The 13,711-nt window shown below is 38.4% G+C and overlaps 1 protein-coding gene across 1 annotated transcript in view; it reads left to right on the top strand.

Annotated features, from left to right (window-relative positions):
- The window catches only part of L3MBTL3 (L3MBTL histone methyl-lysine binding protein 3), a 137,569-nt gene that overhangs the window by 55,841 nt on the left and 68,017 nt on the right, over nt 1-13,711 (top strand). The window contains exons 9-10 of the mRNA XM_077811739.1: nt 5,510-5,601; nt 7,334-7,485. Of these exons, the coding sequence (XP_077667865.1) occupies nt 5,510-5,601; nt 7,334-7,485 (244 nt within the window). The remainder of the gene's footprint in view (nt 1-5,509; nt 5,602-7,333; nt 7,486-13,711) is intronic.

Below are 13,711 nucleotides of genomic sequence, written 5' to 3' on the forward strand. Positions count from 1 at the left end.
TTGGCTTGTTTAGCCTAACTAAAACAAGGTTGAGGGGAGATATGATTGCTCTCTATAAATATATCAGAGGGAGAAATACTGGAGAGGGAGAGGAATTATTTAAGCTCAGTACCAATGTGGACACAAGAACAAATGGATATAAACTGGCCACCAGGAAATTTAGACTAGAAATTAGATGAAGGTTTCTAACCATCAGAGGAGTGAAGTTTTGGAATAGCCTTCCAAGGGAAGCAGTGGGGACAAAAGATCTATCTGGCTTTAAGATTAAACTTGATAAGTTTATGGAGGAGATGGTATGATGGGATAACATGGTTTTGGTAATTAAATATTCACGGTAAATAGGCCCAATGGCCTGTGATGGGATATTAGATGGGGTGGGATCCGAGTTACCCAGGAAAGAATTTTCTGTAGTATCTGGCTGATGAATCTTGCCCATATGCTCAGGGTTTAGCTGATTACCATATTTGGGGTCGGGAAGGAATTTTCCTCCAGGGCAGATTGGAAGAGGCCCTGGAGGTTTTTCGCCTTCCTCTGTAGCATGGGGTACGGGTCACTTGCTGGAGGATTCTCTTCTCCTTGAAGTCTTTAAACTATGATTTGAGGACTTCAATAGCACAGATATAGGTGTGAGGTTTTTTTTGTAGGAGTGGTGGGTGGAATTCTGTGGCCTGCCTTGTGCAGGAGGTCAGACTAGATGATCATAATGGTCCCTTTTGACCTAAATATCTATGAATCTATGAAAGTCAGAATAAAATGTCCAGCATGCTGACAACCTTTGCATCACCATTTGGTTGCTACAGCTGACTGTGAATGCCAGTGGGCATAAGCCCAGCACAGGAGGTGTGCCAGAAAAGACTCCCCCAGGTGCTGGAAGGATTGCCTGGAGTGAAAATAATTTGAGATGATATCTTCACTGTAGATGAAAGGAGGAACAATACAAAAACTGAATGAGACCATGACCAAAAACTGCAAGCTTTTCTACAATGATGCAGGGACAAGAATATAAACCTAAACCCACAAAAAAATGTTAATCAGTGTGAGGTGACACACGTTGGACATCTGCTCACGCAAAGAGCCTGAAAGTAGACCAAGCAAAGACATGCCATCTCCAGTGGATGTGAATGTGGTCTACAGCACTCAATAAGAGTGATAATTTTTTTTGTCTAAGTTCTGTCCACACCTGGCTTCAGTAGCTCAGAAGGCAGCATGTTGAGTGAGATTGGGCAGGTCCCCAACAGCAAACATTTGACATGCTGTAACAAGTGATAATATATGCCCCTGTCCTTAAGTACTACCAGCCAGGAGAGCCACTGAGTGTGATGCATTGAAACAAGGATTAGGTGTAGCTCTTTTGCAGGAGTAGCCAGTTGCTTATGCCAACACCTCTGGTTAAAGGAACATGGGGTGAGGAGTCTGGGCATCTGTTTGTTTTCAGTGTTTATATTAAAATGTTTGTAACATTGAGAAGATGCATCATTATCAGTGGAACTGGAGGGATTGTTGTTGATGGGATACCAAGAAAAAAGGGAATGCAGGAAGTTAGGTTGGAAGCAATTCAGAACATGGACAGAGCAGTGCCCAGGGTTTAAAACAGTTCCTATTGTTCAACTTAACCTGCATTCATCTTCACTCTTTGCAAATGCAACAGGGAACAGCCATTTTGAAAACTGTCAGGCATGGAGGGGCCTAATATGAAAATTCACAGTGAAGACAGAATTTCCCCCTTCTGATACTTTATTGTGAAAATTAAATTATGCAAAGGTGTAATGTTTGTGTTATAAAACAAAATAAACCAGTGTTACTAAGCCAACCTAAATGAAAACAGCTACGGTAACAGTGTTTAAAAATTAAGTCTCATATATGCTATCACCCTTTCTAAAGACTATATTAAAACAATATATGTGATATATTTTCAGATTTAAAATACATTTAGTAAATAGCCCTAATGATGTAATTTCAAACAAACTTGGTAATGCAATTTCTGCAAGAGATGATTAAAAACAAGAAAATTCACATAACAAAAATGTTCAAATAATCACTGAGGGCTGAAAACAAATCTGTAAAAAGAAGAAAAGTTTTAGAGTATTATAAGTATTATAGTAAGATATTGGAGTCTAGTTTTTAGTTAATGAGTTGGATACTTTCTGGTAGTACTGATGTGAGTTGTGTGTGTATGTTGACTGGAAAGTGATTAAGGCAGTGGCATTATTTATTAAGCACCATGGAGTACCCACTGTGGGCAAAATAAAGTCTTGTGTTTTGTGGCCCCCCTGAGGGGTAATTTGTACAGCTGGTTTGCATATAGGAGTGCGCCTACAGCTCTTCTGCTCAAGACAAGAGGCCCCTATGAACCCTGTGATGGTTGGCTCACAGAAACCCCCTTGGGGCTGCCAACTGATGTGCCAAGACTACTTCTGCCCCTCCTTTCCCCGCCAGCTTGGGACTCCAGCATCCTGTCTTGTTGAGCCAGACACGCCAGTCTGCTCTAACGCAGATTCAGGGTCTGAACCACATGCCCCAAAGCTGCAGACTTAGCTGAAACCAGCTTAAGAAATGTTCCTGTCTTTGACACTCAGATCCAACTCCCAGTGGGGTCCAAACCCCAAATAAATCCATTTTACCCTGAATAAAGCTTATAGAGGGTAAACTCATAAATTGTTCACCCTCTTTAACACTGATAGAAAGAGATACACAGCTGTTACCCCCCTCCCCCCCCCGGTATTAATAGATACTCTGGGTTAATTAATAAGTAAAAAGTGATTTTATTAAATACAGAAAGTAGGATTTAAGTGGTTCCAAGTAGTAACAGACCGAACAAAGTGAATTACCAAACAAAATAAAATAAAACATGCAAGTGTAAGTCTAGTACAGTAATAAAACTGAATACAGATAAAAACCTCACCAGTTCCAGTAAGCTTCCTTTTACAGACTAGTCTCCTTCTAGTCTGGGCCCAGCAATCACTCACACCCCCTGTCGTTACTGTCTTTTGTTCCAGTTTCTTTCAGTATCTTTGGGGGTGGAGAGGCTATCTCTTTAGCCAGCTGAAGACAAAATGGAGAGGTCTCCCAGGGGTTTAAATAGACTTTCTCTTGTGGATGCAGACCCCCTCCTCTCTCCTATGCAAAGTCCATCTCCAAGATGGAGTTTTGGAGTCACATGGGCAAATCACATGTCCATGCATGACTCCGTTTTTTACAGGTAGCAGCCCTGGGTCACATGCTACCTTGAACGTCCGCAAGTAGACTTCTTATGTGGATTGGAGCATTCCAAGATCCATTGTCCCTTTAAGCGCTTCTTGATTTGCACATTCCTTTCTCAAGAAGCTGACCAAATGCTTTACAAAGGTTACTTAAAAATCAAGCAAGTACACAGCCAATATTCGTAACTTTGATTACAAAAATGATACATGCATACAAATAGGCTTAACAGATTCAGTAGATCATAACCTTTACAGAGATATGTTATATGGCATGTGTAGCATAAAACATTTTCTAGTTATGTCATATATACATTCATAAGCATATTTCCATAAAGCCTTATGGGGAGTACCGTCACAAACCCAGAGAAGGGGGCTTAGTTATATTTGTTTTTTGCAGTTAATTTAATTTTAGCTAATATTTACATTTAAAACTGTGAGGGGAGGGCAGGCCTAAAAGGAAGAAGGGGCTGCTCAATAATTTTCTTATGATGCTTCACAAAATAAGAGGGTCCCAAAAGGTTAAAGCCAATTATTTTCTCCTGGTATATTTTAAATAGCACTCAGAAGGGGGATATATTGTGTGATAAATGATTAACAGTATGGTTAAGCTTGGTTTATATATCTGTAACATCTATGCCGGGAGTAGTCAATATGGGGACTGTGGGCCAAATCCCGACCACCAGATGCTTTTGAACAGACACCAAAATCTTTTTATTTACCTGTTATCATTATTGTTATTTTTTTTTAATTATTGTCTTTGAAGTCTGGACCTTAATTATACCTTAACCAAGAAATGTGGACGTTAACAGAAAATAATTGACTCCCCCTGACTTTTATGCAGTATCTTGAAATGGCTTTATACGACTATACAACAGGGAAACAAAGGAAGACCTGTAACTATGCATACTAGTAATCTTTGTTGCCTTTTTTTAGTGACCAAGAATATGAATAGTTAGACTTTTCCCATGAGCTACATTATTTTCTGTAAATTTTCTTCTAAAAGAAACAGAGTGAAAAGGGGGAAATTATACTAAGAAATGTTTGTTGAAACACAGAAGCAAAACAAAATAGCTACATTCTTGGGAAAATTGTGGTCATCCGTACTGATAAACAGTGTACAATGTTCATGTTCTGATAATTGCTTGTTTCCTTAAAACATTTTTGTTAGTATTGTTATTTATTTGTAGTAGAGTAACAGCTACTGGGCTCAACCAAAACTCAGGCCTCATTGTACCAAAGTGGTTTTTTTTTTATATACACATAGTAAGAGACAGTCCCACTCCTAAAGAGCTTATGATACAAATAGACACTGCAAATAGACACTGTGGAAGAAAGATACAAATAGACACTGTGGAAGAAAGAACATAAGAATGGCCATACTGGGTCAGATCAAAGGTCCATCCAGCCCAGTATCCTGTCTACCGACTGTGGCCAGTGCCAGGTGCACCAGAGGGAGTGAACCTAACTGTTAATGATCTAGTGATCTCTCTCCTGCCATCCTTCTCCACCCTCTGACATACAGAGGCTAGGGACACCATTCCTTACCCATCCTGGCTAATAGCCATTAATGGATTTAACCTCCATGAATTTATCCAGTTCTCTTTTAAACCTTGTTATAAAAGAGAACTGGATTGGAGAAGGTAGTATTATCCCTATTTTGCTTATAGGGAATAGAGGCACAGAGAAAGTTTGCCTCAGGTCACCCATGGAATCTGGGGGAGAACTAGGAATTGAACCCAAATCTCCTGAGTCCCAATCCAGAGCCTGAGCCAAAAGACCATCTTTCCTCCTATATGAAGATTGGGAACAGTCAAAACTTCAGTCCTGGAAAAAGACGAGAAGCCGATCAACTTCAGATCAGGAGGAAAAATAGACACTCAGGTCATCATAATATTTTGTTCAGATACTAAAAAGAAAGCTGGTCATTGTGATAAATAAGCTTCGCTAACTGGTAGCAGGGAAGGATTAGCGATTCCTCTCTCAATTGCCAGGTGCCAAATAAAAATAGAAATAATTGAAATCATCGGCGTTAAGTTGGGATAAAACTGGCGTAATGTAGCAGAGAAACAGGCCCCAAATATTAAGTTTTACTATAGAAGATACTTATAATATTATTATATTATGTTAAATTTAAATGATTTTAAGTTCTTTAATTTTTTCCATTTGTGAAATTCTGGAATTGAATGATTTGGGACTAGATGAAAAATGTATTGCTGAAAAAATAATTTTATGGAAGATTATAATTGCCATAATCAACCCTGTGTCTCATGCATATTTTCTTCTCTCTCACTTTCGTGGAAACCTTTTAGGATATGAAGAAGAGGAATTTAACTGGCCCTCATATCTTAAAACATGTAAGGCTCAAGCTGCTCCTAAATCTTTGTTTGAAAACCAGAACACGGTAGGTATTCTTCATTTGCTGCGTCTTCATTGCTGTAGAACATTGCTAGCCAGTTCATTTATATCATTTCAGTGTCGGGACACTTTGGAAATCCTGTAAATAATTTTTTCCTTAAGGTTTGATAAATGATTATTCTTATTAAAATTCACCTCTGAAATACACATGAATTAAATTAATATAATAAACATAAAAAAAATTGTGTTAAAAGAACTTTAAGGTTGCAATGTCAAGCATTCAAAAGTTAGGAAATACTAGAAGTAAGGGTGCCTGTTTAACCTTAATTAAGCCCCCTTATGCATATGCATTCTGCTACAGTCCTTAGTTGTATGAGTAAACACTATTTTTTTCACAGGTCCTGCGCCTCATTCTGTGCACAGGATGAATGGTCCACCTTAAATCTGGTATTTCCTAACTTTTGAGTATTTGACTTTGCAATATTCACATTCTTTTAACATTTTTAAATGTGTCTCCTACATTTTTTAAACTGAAAAAACCCCCAAAGTTTCATCATATGAAATAATTTCTTATATAACCCTTTTTTATCAATAGACCTCAAATGTTTTATAATCTCTCAGTGTATTAATCCTTACAACACCCCTGTGAGAAAAGCATTATTATCCACAGATGGGGAGCTGAGCCACAGAGAGGTTAAGTGACTTGCCCAAGGTCTCACAAGAAGTCTGTGATAGAGCAGGTAATTGAACCTGGGTCTTCACATCCTAAGCCAGTCCCCTAACCACTGGATGATCCTTTCTCTCCACCTGAGTTAACGGAGTAGCTGGTAGCAGTGGAAGGCTGTTAGCATCTGTGTGGATCTGCCACTAGAGGGGGATGAGATACACACAACAAAGGAGTGTTGAGACTCAGGAATAATGGGTTAAATTCTAGGTTCTGTAGGGGAGTGGGTCTAATGGCTATAGACCCTTCTGCCTCTGTCATCCCACCTGCTGCTTCTATCCCCCCAGATCCTGCCTGTCCCCTCCCATCACTGACTGACTCCTGCTCACCTCCAAACCTTTCTCCCCCAGGCCCTTCCACTACATCCCTGTTCCCTTGTCTCTGCTCCTTGTCCTCTTCCAGTCTCTCCCTGTCTCCTTCTGCTCCTACCCCTCAGCTCCTCTCTATCCCCGGCTGCTATCCACTTTGGCTTCTGCTCCTGGCCTCAATTCTTGTGCATATTTTCCCGTGAATCCTCCCTAAATTTTATAAGCTTGTTTATACTTTTGTGGCAGCACTGGATTTAAGCCTGCTTCTCTCCTTCTCAGATTAAGAATATTGACCAAAACATGGAATAACTTTTAATCTTTATTAGGCGTAAGCAACAGTTTCTCTTGGCTGGTTTTTAATCTTCCTTTTATCCAACTTTTTACCCAGTTTGGCTATCATGCCTGTATCATGAACTGGCATCATACAATTTTTATCATTTTATGGGACTAGGAGAAAGCTGTCAGAGGTAGTGTCTGATGAGGCAGAGTCAAAACCAAAGTCTACAAATTTTGTAGCATGGTCAAAAATTTTTGGTTCACAAACCATGATCTCAGAGTCTGTGTCTATGTTTGAGCATCTTTCATGTAAGCTAATTGGGCTGTTGCTGCATTGTTGGCCAGCTAATTAGTAAATTTTTAAATGATAAATTTTTAAATGACTTGTATGTATTGATTGTGGACTCTGGGGAGGTTTTGGGATGTAGAGCATGTTGTTTACCTTTAATTTAAACTTTCTGTTTGAGCAGACAGTTATTCCATCGGGATTTCGAGTGGGAATGAAGCTTGAAGCTGTAGACAAAAAAAATCCTACATTCATCTGTGTTGCTACGGTAACAGACATGGTGGACAATCGTTTCCTGGTTCATTTTGATAACTGGGATGAGAGCTATGACTATTGGTATGACCTTTGTATTTGTTATATTTTAATAAGTCATATCAGAAATTTGTTAAGACCGTATCTTTCCCTGGTACTTTTTGTACTCTGCATGTAGTCAGCACATCAGCTTTTAGCAGATTTTTATAAATATGTCTTCTAGACCATTCAACATCTGTAGTAAATGTTTGGGGCCAGGTTATCAAATGTAGATGTTCAAGTTGCATGTACACAGCTTTCACAAGATTGTGGAAAATGGGTGGTGCTGTTGCATGTGAAACTAAATCTGATATAAGTAATTTCTCTTTTAATTTTGCAATGCATCTTCATGTTGGATTTTTTATTGGGAAATAGGCACATGGACATACCAGTACCATCAGAATTGGACATGCTGGTAGCCATGACTGAAACAGCAGCTGCATTTCATCAGGGTGTGTCTAGGTCTGGCCCATATGCCCTGCTAATAAAATCTGTTGAAGGGCATGATTGTCTCTTGATCGTACTGCATCACAGTTATGTTGTGTAGTCAGAACTTCAGTCTTGTTTCCTAAGGCTTTAGCAGAGTAATAAAATGGGGTTAAGGCCCGGCATACCTTGCAGACTGCAGCTACTAACTTGTTTCCCTGATTTATTAAATTCTTGCTGGCAGAACTTTAATGTGTGGAGGTATATTGGGGGTCTGGAGGATGAGCATGTGTGAAAATTCTGCATTATTCATTGAATGTACCAACAGTAATTTTATTACCAGCGTGACATACAATGTTGTTATGCAGTTCAGTTTTAGTTTACAACATGCATATTTGCTTTTGCTACATCTGCATCTTAATCAGCAAGCTGTATAAAGAAGTAGGATGCTACGGAAACATATATAACTGATGAATGAACCCTAAAGGATTTGCTGTTTTTTTCAGACAAGCTTCCAAAAGTTTGAAAATTATCTGAAACTTACTGAAATATTCTGTGTCTTGGTATTGCTAGCAGTAGCTCCCGTCCTCAACTTTGTGTTAACATTTTACATTGAGAAACTGGTAATGTTGTGGCTAAGGACTATGAAATAATATTAATAAGAAGTCAAAATAAGGAATTGTTCGTTACCTAAAAATAAATGGCAAAAAATATTTTGTTTGAGGTATTCAGTGGTGGGTCAAGAGCCCATATAGAAAAGAATAGAGAATAGATGAAAATACTTACTGTGCACCCATGGAGGTTGTGATTGTAGCTGCTGATGCCAAAAATGAACTGGAGGAGAATGAACTTACTGAAACAGTGGCAAGCAAGTATTTGGGTCAGACAGAGGTAGGCAAAGTAAGCAGTCATGGGTTACATCCACAGGTGATATGACATGTGGAATTAGGGTTAGTGATTATTTTTAGGAAGTCTTCTGATACTGGAGAAGTAGCAGGTGACTGGAGAAAGTTGAAACTTCAAGGGGAAATGCCATTTATTTATTTAGATTTAAATTATAACATACTATTAACAATACTTTTAAATCTCAGCAGCATTAAAATCACCTACCAGTCTTTTGAGCAACTGAATAGCAAAAACAAAGTTTTTCAGAATTTTAACTCTTTTGTTGTGCTCTCAAATTACTGTAAAACACAGGAATAAAGATCTCCAGATTTCACATCCAAATAGTTATAATTCAGCTATAGTACCTTTTTATAGGACAGGGTGAGAAAAATTAAAATAAAAAATGTATAGACGATTGAAGAAATCAGTTTTGAGTATGCTCATTTGGCATGTAAGATTTTACCAGAGCCTATTTGAAACATTGCCCCATTAGTGACATCATTATGCAGTTTTCCTGTCTGGCCGGAAAGGTCCTGGGGAAGCTGCTAAAAAAAATGTATGTGAAGGAGGCTACGTAAGACTGAATTTTTGTAAAGTGTGTAAATGTCTCATGGAAACGCACACAGGAAAATCCACCAGGGGGAAAAAAAAAAGAAATCCTTGACCGAGTAGCCCTCCCCTTTTTACTGGTGTGTTTAGAACTGGCATGGAACTGGGGAGAAGGAAGGAAAGAACATAGATGAATGATTAAAACAAACAAAAACATCAAAAGACACATACTGGCAGAAAAGGAAGTCTGGAAGTTGGACCTCATGGGTGTACTCACTGCTCTTTGTCCCGAGTTTAGATACGAGGATTGTAGGTGCCTTAGAAATACCTCAAGTACCTGGCTCCACATCCAAACATGCACTCGACAGATGTGCCCCTGTTCTTAAATGTACAAGAGAAGAGTACTATAGGGCTTTTGCAGAGTGATGGGCTTTCCACATACCCACCACCCTTAGAACATGCCTAAATCGGTAAGGATCTATAAGAGAAAATGGCATATGAAACACATACAGTAGATTATTGCCAAACAGTTCTCTTTATTCCTCATGAGGTCTTTTCAGACTTTAAAAATACAGCCATTTTGTACCTTATCCAAGTGGAAATAAGATTTATTTTTGTAAAGTCTAAAACATTTCTTTCCTCTCTTGGATAAATGAAAAACAGCTGAATGTAATTTTACCAAACTCAACAGCAGAAGAAAAAAATATCAGCTCTAAAACTATTTTATAAGCTTAACTTTCAGCCCATATGTATTTTTTTCTGAATACTTTCTGAACATACATTAATAACTTTAAGTGAAAGTGTCTCAGCTAGAGTTAGTGTCATTACTACAGCCCTATAAAACATGGTGATAATATTTCAATGGCCTATAAATCCCATGAAATAAATCATTGGCATTAGTTTTTAGGAGAAAGAAAAGTGAACAAAATAGAGTATTATTTATGTTCAGGAAAGTAAAATTTGCTCTGCATTCTGCAAACCTATCCATTTCCCCCCTTCTTATCTAGAAATGACAGAACATTTGGTATTTCTATGAGAACAGTAAGTGCCGGGGCTAAACTTTATCATGTCAGGATAAAGCAGCTGTAATTTTTCACTTCTGCAGCTATATTTTTCATATTTTAAGAAGTAGCAACATAGCTTTTCTCTATTTGAAAAATAATTCTGATTAATGCATGCAATATTCACAATTAATGCAGTCACATAATGATTAGGGTTAAATATTTTTACAAGTTTATACGAGAGGACCAACGATCCAAGAATAGTGAGTATTTTAATGATTCAAAGTTTTAAATAACAGTTTCCCAAGTTGCAACCAGGGCTCATTTCTGTTAAGCAACAGGTGTTAGTGATCCTAGTGACCAGATGTTCCAATTTTATAGGGACAGTCCCAATTTTGGGGGCTTTTTATTATATAGGCACCTATTACCCCCCACTCCATCCCCTGTCCTGATTTTTTACACTTGCTATCTGGTCACATTAGGTGATCCAGTACTCCTTTTTGAATCAGTACTGAGTCAATGCCCCAGCCCTGACCTGGAACATCTCTTGGGTGTGACACAAAACCAAAGTCATAAGTGTGATGTAAGACTGTTCTACCAAGTGCATTAACACTGAAAGATGTCCATATGTTATCTTTAGGGCAACCAATCAATGCATATTCCTGACATTTTTTGGGGTCTGTTTCTAACATTCAGTTTGGAGATGAAAGCCACATTGTACTGGTACCAGGTCATTTGTTTGTGGGTTGTTTTTTTTTTTTTAACCAGGCTTTGGGCCTGTAAGGCAGACAGTGTGGTTGCTGTGACTCATCGAGGTGGTGGTGGTGGTAACAGGAAAAGGGAAAAATTTGAATGGCTTAATAGAGGTGTTCCTAAACTACTGTGTGCTCCTGGTGATCAATGAAAGGCTGTGATGGGATCCATGAGAGTTTTGTTCTCTTACAAAGTAATCAGTAGAAGGAAAAAGTTAAACTGGTGTGATTTAAGGCTGTAATCCTTAACTAATCATCTCCTTCCCTGGAGATGGAATTTTCAAACGTTATTACATTAGTTTAACTGCTCTCGTTAAAGTCAGTAGTGAAACTGAATGTGTAATCTAAAACTTGAGGATGTTTCCTGGTTGAACAGTCTTAGTGTTAGGATTTGTTATATATTGGTATATTTGTTATATAAAGACTACTAATAAAAATGGCTGTGAGTTCCTGCTGGAACCTGGAGACACGCACTGGAGATAGATAACGTTACAGCTTTTTATATCAGAGACAAAGAGCACTCATTGCCCAGTGTGTGGCTTGAGGCCCCACTGAGCCATTCTGTTTGTCTGCCTTGTGCAGACCACTTGACTCATGAAACCTCTGCACAGCCTCGACAACTCTGCTCCCTCATTGCATCTCTAGCAACAAAGAAAGCCAGAATGTAGATTTTTATTGTTTGACTGTCTAATTCCTGTGTCCTATCCTGAATGAACTATTTGAGTGTTGGGAGCAGAATGAACACTTGGAATGGTCCTATGCAAAAGGCTTACATCCACACTCTCTACACCATCTTTACTATTTTGTTTGGTACCCTTTAAAAACATACCCCTTTAAAAACTGCTCTCTCTGACTTACCATCTACTTCTGAGCTCTTCTGAAATGATCAAATCTGCTCCATCATTGCTCAAAAAGGAGTCATTTTTTTTGAGGGGAGCACATTGGATTAAAAAGACCAAGGGATAATTTAGGTACAGAATTTGCTTTTAATTACCTGGAGCATAACCAGTTTTGAACATGTTTGGTATTAATATAAAGAAAAGGAGTACTTGTGGCACCTTAGAGACTAACCAATTTATTTGAGCATAAGCTTTTGTGAGCTACAGCTCACTTGCATCTGATGAAGCTTATGCTCAAATAAAGTGGTTAGTCTCTAAGGTGCCACAAGTACTCCTTTTCTTTTTGCGAATACAGACTAACACGGCTGCTACTCTGAAACCTGGTATTAATATAATATTTATGATGAAATGCTAGCACTGAAGCACTAGATGGGGCTATAAGATGGCTTCTTTTTTATGCATAGCTGGCTTGGCTACTGTATATCAGTATGATAGCGTCAGAGAAGTTGTATAAATAGCCATACTTACAGTGTAGTTCTATTTGTTAATTATAATGCACTGTTATGGGTGTTTATAGAAATTACAATTGTTAACAAAATCATATCTGCTGTAGAGCCAATAGTATATATATTTAATATGAGTATTTCTGGTGCAAATCCTAAATATCAAAATAAAATTTTATCCAGTGGGGAAATTGGCAGTTAATTCAGAACAGCAAAAATAATGCAACACATTTAGCATATTTTGAAAAAAACTGGATCAGTTATAAAATAAAACAGTGCTATCCATACCTTTCAGTGAAGGCATATTTTATTTGATATTTTTTTCTGAAAAGAATTAACAGTCATTTAGTTTCTGTCTCTTACAGTCTGAATTTAATTATTGAGCTGTGGCTATGCAACAGTGACATGCAAGACAAAAATCACAGGGAAAATGAATACGCAAGATAGAAAAAATATTTCTTCCTCCAGAGTTGTGGCTATAGTGCTTTGTTCTCGAGAATGCGCATGACCTGTTGTCATGAGCACATATTCGCTTGCCCCCATATGGAAAGTTCGGATATCTGCATGTTCCCTTATGGATCCAGACGTTTGAGAAGAGTCTATAAAGGAATTCACAGTCCCAGCCACCTTCAGCTCTTTCCTTAACATGATAAACTGCTGGCAAGGAAGCCACCTCTCCATGTATTTACTGTTTGCATTTTTGTTCTGTTTAGCCACATTTTAAAATTGTTAGATTTTATAAAAATAAGAAACAACGTTATAGTTTGCTCTCTGCTCTTGTTGTATTATAGATCCAACTGGGTTTCAGTGATGGTTTTGGCTCTTGTTAAACATTGTTTACTGTAGGGACTGGCACTAACAAAGAGACAGGTTTTACATGATATGGTTTGTATGACCTTTATAATCTTGTTCTGAACTTTGGGATCCTTTATTTGGGCGAGTACATGCCACAACTGCACTGCTTTATGAAAGATCCCGTGCTTGCCACATTACAGTTCAAAAGATAGTGGATTTGCAGAGGCAATGTACTCAAACTCAGATTACTAGTTACTAACCTTCCCATTGCTTTTGCACAATGCTTCTGGATTAAGTGTTTTACAAAGCTGTGGGGTTGACAGGGAATTTTTTCCTGGGTCAGATTGGCTGCAATTTGGGGGGTTTTTGCAGTTGTGGGTGAGGGTCACTTGCCAGGATAATCTATGTATATCTCACTTAGCCACTGCGAGGGGCTGAGGCACTGGTGCACCTCAGTCCCTCCTGTTCTGTGCTTGTGGCATTCAAGAGTCTGCTCTCTTGTGGGCTGTAATCCATGGTCT

Source organism: Eretmochelys imbricata, chromosome 3 (genome assembly GCF_965152235.1).
Source record: "Eretmochelys imbricata isolate rEreImb1 chromosome 3, rEreImb1.hap1, whole genome shotgun sequence".
In the NCBI taxonomy this organism is placed as follows: Eukaryota; Metazoa; Chordata; order Testudines; family Cheloniidae; genus Eretmochelys; species Eretmochelys imbricata.